The 15,799-nt window shown below is 46.2% G+C and overlaps 1 protein-coding gene across 3 annotated transcripts in view; it reads left to right on the plus strand.

Moving 5' to 3' along the window:
- The first annotated feature begins 1,157 nt into the window (after positions 1-1,157).
- The window catches only part of GRM5 (glutamate metabotropic receptor 5), a 213,890-nt gene continuing 199,248 nt past the window's right edge, over positions 1,158-15,799 (plus strand). For all 3 annotated transcript variants that reach the window (XM_069969665.1, XM_069969667.1, XM_069969666.1), the window contains exon 1: positions 1,158-1,836. In XM_069969665.1, the coding sequence (XP_069825766.1) occupies positions 1,158-1,836 (679 nt within the window). The remainder of the gene's footprint in view (positions 1,837-15,799) is intronic.

A 15,799-nucleotide genomic window follows, 5' to 3' on the forward strand; every position in this document is an offset into this window, starting at 1 on the left:
AGCAGGGACTCCTGTCTATTGCCATAGTCCCTGCTTGGGTAGGTCATAATTGTATTGATCACTGATGCACACAGTACAGTATATGCCTAACTGCTCATGTATACTTGTCCTCCTCTGTACTGTATACTATAGACTGTAATAAAGGATCAGTACAAATAAGTGCAATTCAAAACCAACACATACTCTCCCTTAAAGGGGTTTTCAAATCAACTAGTGCCTCACAGTTATACAGATTAGTCTTTCCGTATTTATCAGCTGCTGTATGCCCTGCAGGAAGTGGTATATTCTTGTCAGTATTACACAGTGCTCTCTGCTGCCACCTCTGTCCCATCCAGAATCCCCATAGAAAACCTCTACTGCTCTGGACAGTTCCTGACATGGACAGAGGTGGCAGCAAAGAGCACTGTGTCAGACTGGAAAGAATACACCACTTCCTGCAGGACATACAGCGGCTGATAAGTCAGGGAAGACTTGAGTTTTGTTTTGTTTTTTTCAAATACATTTGTATATTTTTCTGCCACCAGTTTATATTTCCTCGAGTGCCCCTTCAAGGATTTCCCACTCCAAGCTGGATTATATAGCAAATTTTCTTCTTCCTCTTCCAGACAAATGGCCACCTGTGTGAAGATAGGCTAATACTTGAGGTCATTCAGGAGCACGTCTGAAGAGAGAGATAAGAGATATAGGTTCTGTACGGAATAATGTCATGTTCTTATCCTGCTATCTACATTATCATGGGGGAGGGGGGCGCAAACATTCGGTCAAAACATTCAATGACCTTTCCATTTTTCCTATGAATAAAAGCTACATACGCGGGATTCTAAATATGATTATTTCATGTTTAATCGGCCGTGACCTTCTCCCGAGTCGCACAGAGCAGACCCTTGGGTTCTGTATCTTAAAGGTTTCTGATCATTTCCCCCCTATAGATTGGATTACCGCTTTATATGATGAAGAACCTTTTTATAACACGCTGATTTCTCTTCTGATCTTCTTTTCAGGGAATGAGAATTTGGAGTCGGAAGACCTCACCGGTCAAGCATTGAATGGTGGGATACAATGCATGGAGGAAACCCAAACCGAGAGTAGAAGACTAAGAGAGTTGAACCTTTTTGCTGTCATAATGCTGTCATCTCTAGCCTAAATTGTGTCCTAAAATGTTCCCCTACGTCTGGTTGGTTCTTTTGCTCTTAAAGGAAGATGGCTATGGAAACGTTGGACTCATGGTGTTGGCACAAACCAACGAAAGAAGGGTGGTGGCCTATATGCCGGGGGACATTATCATCGGAGCGTTGTTTTCCGTCCACCACCAGCCAAGCGTCGAAAAGGTTCACGAGAGGAAGTGTGGAGAGATACGGGAACAATACGGCATCCAAAGAGTGGAAGCCATGCTGCACACTCTCGATAGGGTCAACGCAGACCCCAATCTGTTGCCAAACATAACCCTTGGATGTGAGATCCGCGATTCCTGCTGGCATTCCGCGGTGGCTTTAGAACAAAGTATTGAGTTTATAAGAGACTCTCTCATTTCGTCCGAAGAAGAAGAAGGTTTGGTCCGTTGCGTCGATGGTTCTTCATCCTCGTTCCACTCCAAAAAACCCATCGTTGGAGTTATCGGGCCCGGCTCAAGCTCTGTTGCTATTCAAGTTCAGAATTTATTGCAACTTTTTAATATACCTCAGATTGCTTATTCGGCAACAAGCATGGACCTCAGTGACAAAACCCTGTACAAGTATTTCATGAGGGTGGTACCTTCTGATGCCCAACAGGCAAGAGCTATGGTGGATATTGTGAAAAGGTACAACTGGACGTATGTGTCTGCAGTACACACCGAAGGTAAGTGAGGGGTATACAACTATATACGCTCAATATAATAAACATAAAACACACCGCCACCCCAGGGTCCAGGTGCCTTGGGAGACCCAAAGGCCCAAATGTCATATACAAAGACACCAGTATTAGAAATTCAACATGTTAGACGGGGGCCCTGTTACAGTTTTTGAATTGGAATCGAAGAGTTACATCCCCAGAATTCCCAGTTTTACCCCTATGATATATTCACATTTTTGTTAGGATGTTTATGGTAGTTTTGTTCAATGGACTATATGGTGGAATCTTGAAGTCAAGTGGTCAGTTACTTTGGGAAGAGAACTTTAACTTTTATGAGTTGTTCATTGAGGACCACCCCACTGCATGTGTTTTAATGGACACCCCAGAAAGGTGTCTTCACTTTCGAGACTTTCCAGAGATCTGGCCAGTTTGTGGTCTGGAGTACATGGAAATATGAGCTTCTTCCACTTGGTTGTAGGGCTGTGTGGCAGCCATTGTTGCTGTGGTACCTGTGGGGTGGGGTGGCCAAGAGTCGGGGGCTTAGTATGGGTGTAGGAACTACAGTGATGCTTCCTATTTGGGTACTGTGTTGCAACAATTAGCCCAACTGAATGAGTAATCGTAAGGGAAAGTTACTGAATACTCTTACAGTTTGATTGAAATGTATACTAAGACCCTTGTATTCATTTTCAGAAACTTTTTTGACAAGTAGTAGATCAATATATAATATGTTGGTGGGAATCCATACCTGTCTATACCTGTGTACCTACTATTACATATCAAAGCTGCTTAGTACATCTATGTACTGAGCTGCAATACCAGGCTCAACCACTGCTAGATGTATGGCACTGTGTCTGGTAATCAACTCTCTGATATTGATGGCCTATCCTTAAAGGGGTATTCCAATCTCAGCTCGTTATCCTCTATCTGTTGGATGGAGAAAACAAACTGATCCCTGGGGGTCCCACCGATCCCCAAAAAAAGAGGACACAATCATCCCATCAGTGAATGGTGTGCTCATCATGGACATGCGCTGCCACCTTGCTACAAATATTGAGACATAACCAGAAGACTTCTCCTCTGCGTCCCATAAAGTATATGGTCTGGAAGTAGGCTAGATGTAGTCACTAGATTTGTTTTGAGAGGATTCACTCCATCTGGCTGTCATATTCAATATGGATGTGATGGCCAGTTCGCCCTGTGTACACCTAGTGTATGCCTGGCTGATCACCATATAGGAGACCCTGCTCCTGTACATACTCTTTATAGCGTCCTACACTATTGACATAGGGCGCCAAGGGCACTTTCATTTCTTGAAGGGAGCTTTAATTGGTTGGTATCTACCTGAGATAAAAACAGACACTATTTGATTGCTAAATCTAGTGCTAGGCATCCCCCTTCCCCCCCAACTGTCCCTACCTACCTGCCCACCCAACCCTAGGTGGTCGGTGAAACTGGGCGATGTTCCCTTCCTAGGCCAAACTGCACACTGAGACAGGAGAAGACAAACATGAATGGTCATACAGAAATGGAGGGTCAGAACAGGGCAAGCCAGAGGTCAAAAGATCCTAGGTAGAAATTCAGGTAAATGCCAGCCAAATCCAAATTAGACTTATAGCAAGCAGAGGGCCAGAGGTCTTCTTGTGATGTCAGTGTCCTAGTACAGAGCGTGATTGGACCAGTCCTCTGGCATCCAGACCACACAGATCACTGACTGGTAAGAAAGGAATATAGGTGGTGAAGGAACTATCAATCACACCATCACCTAGCTTAACCATCTGCAGCTCAGAACAAAGTCAGCAGAAGAAACAGACGGGTGTGGTGGAATCCAATTAACGCAGCAAAGAGTGAATAAAAGCAGTGTTGAGACCAGTGCCAGACAAACTATAATAAACATGCAAAATCATGGTCAGCAGCGCATCTTTGCCATACTTTACAGACAGAGGATGGCGCTGAAGCCCAAACGGGTGTGAATGTTACAACCATAGAGATGAGCACAACTTGTATCCAAATAACTATAGCTAAAGAAGTTGGATGCAGCTCTAAGGAGTCCAAGAAACATGGATACAGCCTGAATCCGTAGCCACCTTAGGGCTACATCCGACTTCTTCACCCACCAGTATTAACATTTAAAAACATTTTTTTTTTTTTTTAAACATAAACCAATTTTCTTTTCAACTATATAGAGGAAGCCCTTAAAATAGAATTTATATTTTCATCTGCCAAGGTTTCTTTGATATATAACATGACCTAGTTAGCGGAACTGTGTCAGGACTAGGTCTTCAGACAGATAAATAGGAGTTGGGTTTTTTTTCTTACTTTTTTTTTAGCTTTTAATATCTGGTCCGAAAACTTTTGGGTGATCGGATTCTTTTTTTTATTATTATTATTTTTATTATGGCGTCTCCATGATGTATCAATATGGGAGGAGCTTACTTTCTGTGCTCAATGTCGCCCCCTGCTGAGTTATATTACTTGAATGAAACACCAATGAGTTTGGGGCGTGACACATTTCAGACAAAAAAACAAAGGTTGTCAAATCGATTCACCATTTAGCCTATCAAGTAGAATATCTTTATAGTTAGTAAAGTAGTCATTCCAGCCCCCTATGGATCTGAGTGAGTAGAAACATTTTATGAATGGAATCCCCCTTTAATTCCTGCAGCAGGAGGCCAGTATTGTGCATTGTTCTATAAAAAAAACTCCATTATAATACATTACTAGATATAACAATGGCTTAGGTGGTTTCCACTCGCTTTACCTACTGTATAGCGTTCCCAGTGTGAGCTTCATGGGAGTTTCTATGGAAATACAGATGATATTGTAGTCAAGATACAGGAATGTTGTACAGTGGGGGCAACTCTGTTTCCATGGCAACAGAATCCTCGGTGTTACTAATTATGAGAGTGAGGGAACCATGGAAAAGTACTCACCTGTACGATAGATATAAGACGGAGACAAAAATATATAGATTGTAATAGACTGAACATAACTAATAGATTACGTGAATTAACGTGAATTGTCCTATTGCAGTTAGGCTAAGATATACTGACTAAGCCACCACCAACAATAGTGTGGAGGAACAACATCTAGGCACCATAATGGGGTAGGCAGTGTGACCCTCACACCCGCTGAGCAGCTACAATCTGTGTGCAGCTGCAGGGCCACCCCGGGTGAACGCATGGAGAACATATACAATACTCACCTCCGACACGTTCCCTCTGTTGCTGCCGGTCTCCCAGTGCTGCTGTCCCATTTTCTCTCTTCCGGCACTGGCACAGTGTGTTACAGACACTGCCTGCACCGGAAGTACCAGATGTCTGTCACTTTTTTTTTACTATTCCAGCCCTGCCGGTGCTTCGGTGTTCCTGTGACCTGGAGTTGGGGGGTTGAGGAGGTCAGGTTGGGGGGACAGGGTATATTTAATCAACCACTGGGTGAATCAGGCAAAAGCCGATGAAGCCAGTACTATTGGTGGTAACACTAGATTAGTAAGGTCTATGTCATGGGGTGATGGACCACTAAGGGGAAGTGTTTTTATAAACTTTAACTCGATTGTTACCCAAAAACAGGACTGTCACAAGCCATGGCACAGAGTAGTGGGGAAGGGGGGGGGGGGGGGGGTAGATCGTGGTGGCAGTTGCCTGAGGGCACAAAATTACTGCCCTCCTAAGAATATAGAGTGTGTGGCCATGTGTACAATGTACGTAGCACCACTCAGTACTGTACAGGAGCAGGGAGTCCAGAATTTTAGAGAAATACTTTTATACAGCAGCTGCAGTGCCTACTGTGATGGCCTGGGGCAGCTTGGGCATAGTCATTTGATGCCACTTCAATAGAGTGGACAGCAGCTACATTAGGCATATCAACCCAGAAGCCAAAGCTGATGGATGATAATATATGGCTCCACCCCTGAGGAGCAGCCAGGTGGAGGAGGAGCCAACCGAATAATTCTGATTGGCTGAACAATAATGGGTTATTTAATTACATTTAATTATTAATTTGTAGATGACTAATGTGGGAAGCTTTGGCAAAGAACAAAGGGTAATGTCACCTCAAGGTCATTGTCAGCCATGGCCCCTCAGTAGCAGCCAGAATTTTCTGTAGTACCTAAAGCGATGATGAATGTTCACCTCTTCCATGTCCCCGTACCCCTTCCTCATTAACCATCCCCCTCCCTTCCTCATTAACCATCCCCCTCCCTTCCTCATTACCCATCCCCCTCCCTTCCCCATTACCCATCCTTGGCTTCTCACATGTAGCTTCGGTATCTATGGAATCTTCATGGATGACGAAGAAGCAAATACGTTCTTAGTTGACGGAACGGAATGGCATTTTGTCATTGGAAAGGTTAATCAGATATTGTGAACATGGCATCGTGAAGGAAATGCTTAATGTAGGGAAAAGGCATCTTTGGCAATGATGTCTTTTTAATTAAGTTTATGATTATACAGATTAGCAGTAAGACGGCAGTGTGCGGCATTTCTCTTCCAGCGGAGGAGTCCCAGATATAAAACAATGCGAGACGTGATTTCATACTGTCATGCACAGGAGCATGCCAGCTGGAACTGTCATAGGAACAGTACATATATATATATATATATATATATATATATATAGAGAGAGAGAGAGAGAGAGAGAGAGAGAGAGAGAGAGAGAGAGAGAGAGAGAGAGAGAGAGAGATATTCACAAAAAGTTAGGGATATTTGGCTTGCCGGTAAAATTTATGGAAAATGTAAAATGTTCCCGCTCCAGTGATACTATATTATGGGGTATATAAGTAGAAGCAGCAATGGTGATTTCCTCTCCTCAAACAATTTATTGAAACAAAAGCCGCCCCCGGTGGTGGGTATACCCCAACAACATGTCACTGTCTACATAACTTGTCATGTGCTCTTCAGCATCAATTACAGTTTGACAACAACATCTCATGCTGTTAACAAGTCTCTATTGTCTGCTGAGACATGGCATCCAACTCTTCTTGAAGGGCGGCCCTCAGGACATTTTAAGGGGGAGATTTATCAAACATGGTGTAAAGTGAAACTGGCTCAGTTGCCCCTAGCAACCAATCAGATTCCACCTTTCATTCCTCACAGACTCTTTGGAAAATGAAAGGTGGAATCTGATTGGTTGCTAGGGGCAACTGAGCCAGTTTCACTTTACACCATGTTTGATAAATCTCCCCTTAGTTTCTGGGGTACAGAGTTACCAGCCTCTACACAGCGACTCTGGTCCCATAGGTTTTCTATGGGATTCAGCTCTAGAGGAAGTGCAGCTACGCTTGTAGATAGTGTAACTATTTTACCCTGTAATTGGGATTTCTATAAATGCCTCACTTAGTGAGAGAATGTAGTGAGCATGCTCAGTGCAATAAGGAGCAGAAAGGAGGAGGATGTCAGCAACCCATTGTCATGGATGTGATTCTGTATTACATGCCTCCTGCTTCATAATAGAGGCATATAAATCATGGCATATTTCTAGATATTTGTAAAAATTTCCACGGCACTCTGGATATAACAAAAAGCAAACGTGATTTATTGCATAGTGAAACAGCACAAAAATGTCAGTAGCGACGTTTCAACGACCTCCGTCGTCTTTTTCAAGCAAGATATAGACTCTCTAGATAGATAGATAGATAGGAGGGAGATAGATAGATAGATAGATAGATAGATAGATAGATAGATAGGAGGGAGATAGATAGATAGATAGATAGATAGATAGATAGATAGATAGGAGATAGATAGATAGATAGATAGATAGATAGATAGATAGATAGATAGATAGATAGGAGATAGATAGGAGATAGATAGATAGATAGATAGATAGATAGGAGGGAGATAGATAGATAGATAGATAGATAGATAGATAGATAGGAGGGAGATAGATAGATAGATAGATAGATAGATAGATAGATAGATAGATAGGAGGGAGATAGATAGATAGATAGATAGATAGATAGATAGATAGATAGAAGGGAGATAGATAGATAGATAGATAGATAGATAGATAGATAGATAGATAGGCAGATAGATAGATAGATAGATAGGAGATAGAGAGATAGATAGATAGGAGGGAGATAGATAGATTGATAGATAGGAGATAGATAGATAGAATATCTGGGATTCTTCTCCAGAATGTAATTGTTAGGGCCCTATTACACGAGTTGATTATCGTGCGAAAAATCGTTATATCGTTCGAATTTAAAGGGAACCTGTCACCCCCCGTGCCGGGGTGACAGGCTCCCGACCCCCCGTTAGAGCCCCCTATACTCACCTAATCCCGCCGGGTCCCGCTTCTGGAGGTGGTCGGGTGATGAAGATCTCAGCCGCTGCAGCCCGGCGCGCGCGCTGAGAGATGAGTCCAACACCCATAGAGAATGACAGGAGAGTCCAGCGCTCCGTCATTCTCTATGAGCGTTGGACTCATCTCTCAGCGCGCGAGCCGGGCTGCAGCGGCTGAGATCTTAATCACCCGACCACCTCCAGAAGTGGGACCCGGCGGGATTAGGTAAGTATAGGGGGCTCTAACGGGGGGTCGGGAGCCTGTCACCCCGGCACAGGGGGTGACAGGTTCCCTTTAAGGGATAACCGTTCTGTGTAATTGCAGGCAACGATCGAAAAATCGTTTTTATCTCGTTGATTGTTGATTTAGATCTGAACCTAACATTATCGTTAATCGTTCGCTAATCGTTCGCTGTAATTCCACATTCGTTCGCTCAAGTTCAGCATTTTTTCACTAATCGTTCGGTGTAATTGCGCATTGTTCATTGCTTTGCTGGGATCAGAAGGAATAAAAGACCATAGTAACCATCGCAATAACGATCATAGTAACGATCGTAACTAAAGACCATCGTTCTGTGTAATATGGTGAACGATTTCAGGTTAAAGATAAACAATCTTGTTTATGATAGTTTATCGTTAGTCGTTAATCGTTAAAAACCCTTAGAGCGGATCCTCTATGTGGCATGCGGCACTGGTCTTTGCTTTCTTTGGCTCTGTTGTGCTCTGGAAACAAATCTATTACCTTTAGTAACCTCTCTGCCCAGCTCATCTGTATCCATAATAGGTGCGTCCTGTGCCCCAGTAAAACTCATCTCGGGAACAAATGTTGGATGGAGCGGCAGGCCATTTGTCTTCCAGAGCCATTTCTACATTATGAGGTCAGTTCTCTGCTTAAGATGAAGACTTGTCCTAGGTTTATTGTTGGTGCTTCCATCCCCTATAATGCACACAGGCATAACATGGGGGCTAGTTCTCATAGATTGCTGCTGAATATACAAGAATAAGTGGTAGCCCCTACACATAGAGACCCCATGCATACCTTCTGGTTACTTAAATACCTACCACTTTTTAGAACAGAGTACTGTAGCATCCTGGTTCCCATATTCCACCTACTATCAGCTTATCCCACTACCAAACACTGCTAGTACTGCATACACTATGGTATCATGGACGTTTAAAGGCTTAAAAATGATATGTATTTGCCACACTTAGTGGTCACATGTCAAGGAATGTAAGGGGTTTGGTCTCATGACCTTCCCACAGACAGCTTCAACCTGAAGTGTGTCCTGAGACATAGCCTCTTATTACACCACACAGGACACCTCCTCTATACTACACCAGACAGGACACCTCCTCTATACTACACCACACAGGACACCTCCTCTATACTACACCACACAGGAGACACATCCTCTATACTACACCACACAGGACACCTCCTCTATACTACACCACACAGGACACCTCCTCTATACTACACCACACAGGACACCTCCTCTATACTACACCACACAGGACACCTCCTCTATACTACACCACACAGGACACCTCCTCTATACTACACCACACAGGACACCTCCTCTATACTACACCACACAGGAGACACATCCTCTATACTACACCACACAGGACACCTCCTCTATACTACACCACACAGGACACCTCCTCTATATTACACCACACAGGACACGTCCTCTATATTACACCACACAGGACACATCCTCTATACTACACCACACAGGACACATCCTCTATACTACACCACACAGGACACATCCTCTATACTACACCACACAGGACACCTCCTCTATATTACACCACACAGGACACCTCCTCTATATTACACCACACAGGACACCTCCTCTATACTACACCACACAGGACACATCCTCTATATTACACCACACAGGACAACTCCTCTATACTACACCACACAGGACACTTCCTCTATATTACACCACACAGGACACCTCCTCTATACTACACCACACAGGACACCTCCTCTATATTACACCACACAGGACACCTCCTCTATATTACACCACACAGGACACCTCCTCTATACTACACCACACAGGACACCTCCTCTATACTACACCACACAAGACAACTCCTCTATACTACACCACACAGGACACCTCCTCTATACTACACCACACAGGACATGTCCTCTATACTACACCACACAGGACACATCCTCTATACTACACCACACAGGACACCTCCTCTATACTACACCACACAGGACACATCCTCTATACTACACCACACAGGACATGTCCTCTATACTACACCACACAGGACACATCCTCTATACTACACCACACAGGACACCTCCTCTATACTACACCACACAGGACACCTCCTCTATACTACACCACACAGGACACCTCCTCTATACTACACCACACAGGACACCTCCTCTATACTACACCACACAGGACACCTCCTCTAGACTACACCACACAGGACATCCTCTATACTACACCACACAGGACATATCCTCTATACTACACCACACAGGACACGTCCTCTATACTACACCACACAGGATACCTCCTCTATACTACACCACACAGCACACCTCCTCTAGACTACACCACACAGGACATCCTCTATACTACACCACACAGGACATATCCTCTATACTACACCACACAGGACACGTCCTCTATACTACACCACACAGGATGACACATCCTCGATACTACACCACACAGGACATATCTTCTATACTACACCACACAGGACACATCCTCTATACTACACCACACAGGACATATCTTCTATACTACACCACACAGGACACATCCTCTATACTACACCACACAGGACACCTCCCTCTATACTACACCAGACAGGACACATCCTCTATACTTCACCACACAGGACACATCCTCTATACTACACCACACAGGACATATCTTCTATACTACACCACACAGGACACATCCTCTATACTACACCACACAGGACATATCTTCTATACTACACCACACAGGACACCTCCTCTATACTACACCACACAGGACATATCTTCTATACTACACCACACAGGACACATCCTCTATACTACACCACACAGGACACCTCCTCTATACTACACCACACAGGACACATCCTCTATACTACACCACACAGGACACATCCTCTATACTACACCACACAGGACACCCCCTCTATACTACACCACACAGGACACCTCCTCTATACTACACCACACAGCACACCTCCTCTATACTACACCACACAGGGCACACCTCCTCTATACTACACCACACAGGACACCTCCTCTATACTACACCACACAGGACACCTCCTCTATACTACACCACACAGGACACCTCCTCTATACTACACCACACAGGACACATCCTCTATATACTACACCACACAGGACACATCCTCTATACTACACCACACAGGACACCTCCTCTATACTACACCACACAGGACACCTCCTCTATACTACACCACACAGCACACCTCCTCTATACTACACCACACAGGACACCTCCTCTATACTACACCACATAGGACACCTCCTCTAAACTACACCACACAGGACACATCATCTATACTACACCACACAGGACACCTCCTCTATACTACACCACACAGGACACCTCCTCTATACTACACCACACAGGTCATATCCTCTATACTACACCACACAGGACACGTCCTCTATACTACACCACACAGGATGACACATCCTCTATACTACACCACACAGGGCATATCCTCTATACTACAGCACACAGGACACATCCTCTATACTACACCACACAGGACACCTCCTCTATACTACACCACACAGGACACCTCCCCTATATACTACATCCTCTATACTACACCACACAGGACACCTCCCCTATATACTACATCCTCTATACTACACCACACAGGACACCTCCTCTATACTACACCACACAGGACACCTCCTCTATACTACTCCACACAGGGGGACACATCCTCTATACTACACCACACAGGACACATCATCTATACCAAAGCACAAAGGACACCTCCTCTATACTAAACCACACAGGACACCTCCTCTATATACTACACCACACAGGACACCTCCCCTATATACTACATCCTCTATACTACACCACACAGGACACATCCTCTATACTACACCACACAGGACACATCCTCTATACTGCACCACACAGGACACATCCTCTATACTACACCACACAGGACACCTCCTCTATACTACACCACACAGGACACCTCCTCTATACTACACCACACAGGACACCTCCTCTATACTACACCACACAGCACACCTCCTCTATACTACACCACACAGGACACCTCCTCTATACTACACCACACAGCACACCTCCTCTATACTACACCACACAGGACACATCCTCTATACTACACCACACAGGACACATCCTCTATACTACACCACACAGGACACCTCCTCTATACTACACCACACAGGACACATCCTCTATACTACACCACACAGGACACATCCTCTATACTACACCACACAGGACACATCCTCTATACTACACCACACAGGACACATCTTCTATACTACTCCACACAGGACACATCCTCTATACCAGTGTTTCTCAACCTTTTCAGGCCAAGTACCCCCATGCGACAAGATGCTCCAGCCGAGTACCCCCAACGATGCCATCCATTAATAACATTGCCCAGGGTAGATTTACATGTACGTTTCACAGCAAAATCCACTGCGATACTCTGTACTGTTATGGCCTATGGCTCTGCATTCTCACAGAGGATTTTCAATCTGCTGCGAGAATATAGCCGCTGCCTATTTACCTAATTAGCTGCCGGCCCTTAACAGATCATACTTACCTCCCTGTACTCCCACCTGCTTCTCTGGCTCCCAGCTCACTGACAGCCCACTCATCCAATCAGTGGCTACGGTGGGACTGTGCACTGATTGGCTGAGCAGGCCGTCAGTAAACCGGGTGCCAGAGAAGCAGGTGGGATATATCCCACAGAGATGGATATGTCCCCCTGGAGCCAGATACCTCCCCCCATGTAGTCAAGAGGCCTTCTTCTATGTAGCCAGATATCTCCCCCATGTAGTCAGATACCTCCCCCATGTAGTCAAGAGGCCTTCTTCTGTGTAGCCAGATATTTTCCCTATGTAGCCAGATACCCCTTATATGTAGCAAGATATCCCCCCATGTAGCCAGATACCTCCTCCCCATGTAGTCAGATACCTCCCCCATGTAGCCAAATACTTCCTCCCATGTAGTCAGATACCTCCCTATGTAGCCAGATACCTCTGCAATGTAGTCAGATACCTCCCCCATGTAGCCAGATACCTCCCCCATGTAGCCAGATACCTCTCCCCCATGTAGCCAGATACCTCTCCCCCATGTAGCCAGATACCTCTCCCCCATGTAGCCAGATATCTCCCCCCATGTAGTCAGATACCTCCCCATGTAGTCAGATATCTCCCCATGTAGTCAGACACCTCCTCCATGTAGCCAGATACCTCCCCCATGTAGTCAGATACCTCCCCCTACGTAGTCAGATACCTCCCCATGTAGTCAGATATCTCCCCATGTAGTCAGACACCTCCCCCATGTAGCCAGATACCTCCCCCATGTAGTCAGATACCTCCCCCTACGTAGTCAGATACCTCCCCATGTAGTCAGATATCTCCCCATGTAGTCAGACACCTCCCCCATGTAGCCAGACACCTCCCCCATGTAGCCAGATACCTCCCCCATGTAGTCAGATATCTCCCCATGTAGTCAGATACCTCCCCCTATGTAGTCAGATACCTCCCCTATGTAGCCAGATACCTACCCCCTTGCAGCCAGACATCTCCCCATGTAGTTAAGATACCTCCTTCTATAGCCAGATACCTCCCCATGTAGCCATATATCACTTTTCCTTTTCCTCTCCATCTGGCCCAGACCACCATGATGATTTCTTGCAGCTACAATTTACCTCTTGCCAGAGAACCTGCCAAACATCTTAGGCATCACAGTTTTCCTTTAACTTCCCTCCCTTTTTCCTACCTATAGGCTCCCATACAGTAATAATTCCGCTGTTTGGTGTAATGCGCTGTAAAGTGAGTAGGTGTGTGGGTTATCCCTGTATTTAGGATCCCTCATTAAAAATAATATCCCCTTCCATGACCCTCCATATAGTAATAATGCCTCCTGCCCTGCCCCCATAGTAATGCCCACCATTCTACACCCTCCCCCTCCTGCCCCAACAAACAAAAAAAATTCATACTCACGTTATCCGCCCATGGGGGGGAGGGGTCTTCCTCTCTTCTCCAGCCTCTGAGCCACAAGGAGATTAAGGGGAGAGTAAGGTCTGAGGGGGAAAAGAAGGAAAGAGGAGGATAGAGGAGGTGAAGGGGGAGAGGAAGAGAGAGAAGGTGAAGGGGGAGAGGAAGAGAGAGGAGGTGAAATGGGAGAGGAAGAGAGAGGAGGCGAAGAAGGGAGAGGAAGAGAGAGGAGGTGAAGAAGGGAGAGGAAGAGAGAGGAGGTGAAGGGGAGAGAGGAAGACAGACGAGGTGAATGGGGGAGAGGAAGACAGGGGAGAGAGGAGGTGATGGGGAAGAGGAAGACAGGGGAGAGAGGAGGTGATGTGGAGAGGAAGACAGGGGAGAGAGGAGGTGATGGGGGAGAGGAAGACGGGGGAGAGAGGAGGTGATGGGGGAGAGGAAGACAGGGGAGAGAGGAGGTGATGGGGAAGTGGAAGACAGGGGAGAGAGGAGGTGATGGGGAGAGGAAGACAGGGGAGAGAGGAAGACGGGGGAGAGAGGAGGTGATGGGGGAGAGGAAGACAGGGGAGAGAGGAGGTGAAGAAGGGAGAGGAAGAGAGAGGAGGTGAAGGGGGGAGAGGAAGACAGGGGAGAGAGGAGGACAGAGGAGGAGAGCGGTGATGGGGGTGAGAGAAGGTGATGGGTGATGAGGGGTGAGAGGAGGTGGTGGGGGTAGGGAGGAGGTGGAGGGGGTACAGAGGAGATGATGGGGGTACAGAGGAGATGATGGGGGTAGGGAGGTGATGATGGGGGTAGAGAGGTGATGATGGGGGTACAGAGGAGGTGGAGGGGGTAGAGAGGTGATGATGGGGGTAGAGAGGTGATGATGGGGGTAGAGAGGAGGTGGAGGGGGAGAGAGGTGATTATGGAGGTACAGAGGTGATGATGGGGGTTCATAGGTGATGATGGGGGTAGAGTGGTGATGATGGGGGTAGAGAGAAGGTGGAGGGGGGAGAGAGGTGATGATGAGGGTAGAAAGGAGGTGGAGGGGGAGAGAGGTGATGATGGGGGTAGAGAGGAGGTGGAGGGGGAGAGAGGTGATTATGGGTGTACAGAGGTGATGATGGGGGTTCATAGGTGATGATGGGGGTAGAGAGGTGATGATGGGGGTAGAAAGGAGGTGGAGGGGGAGAGAGGTGATTATGGGGGTAGAGAGGAGGTGGAGGGGGAGAGAGGTGATTATGGGGGTAGAGAGGTGATGATGGGGGTAGAGAGGAGGTGGAGGGGGGAGAGAGGTGATGATGGGGGTAGAGAGGTGATGATGGGGGTAGAGAGGAGGTGGAGGGGGGAGAGAGGTGATGATGGGGGTAGAAAGGAGGTGGAGGGGGGAGAGAGGTGATGATGGGGGTAGAGAGGAGGTGGAGGGGGGAGAGAGGTGATGATGGGGGTAGAGAGGAGG

This window comes from Dendropsophus ebraccatus, chromosome 5 (genome assembly GCF_027789765.1).
Source record: "Dendropsophus ebraccatus isolate aDenEbr1 chromosome 5, aDenEbr1.pat, whole genome shotgun sequence".
Taxonomy (NCBI): Eukaryota; Metazoa; Chordata; class Amphibia; order Anura; family Hylidae; genus Dendropsophus; species Dendropsophus ebraccatus.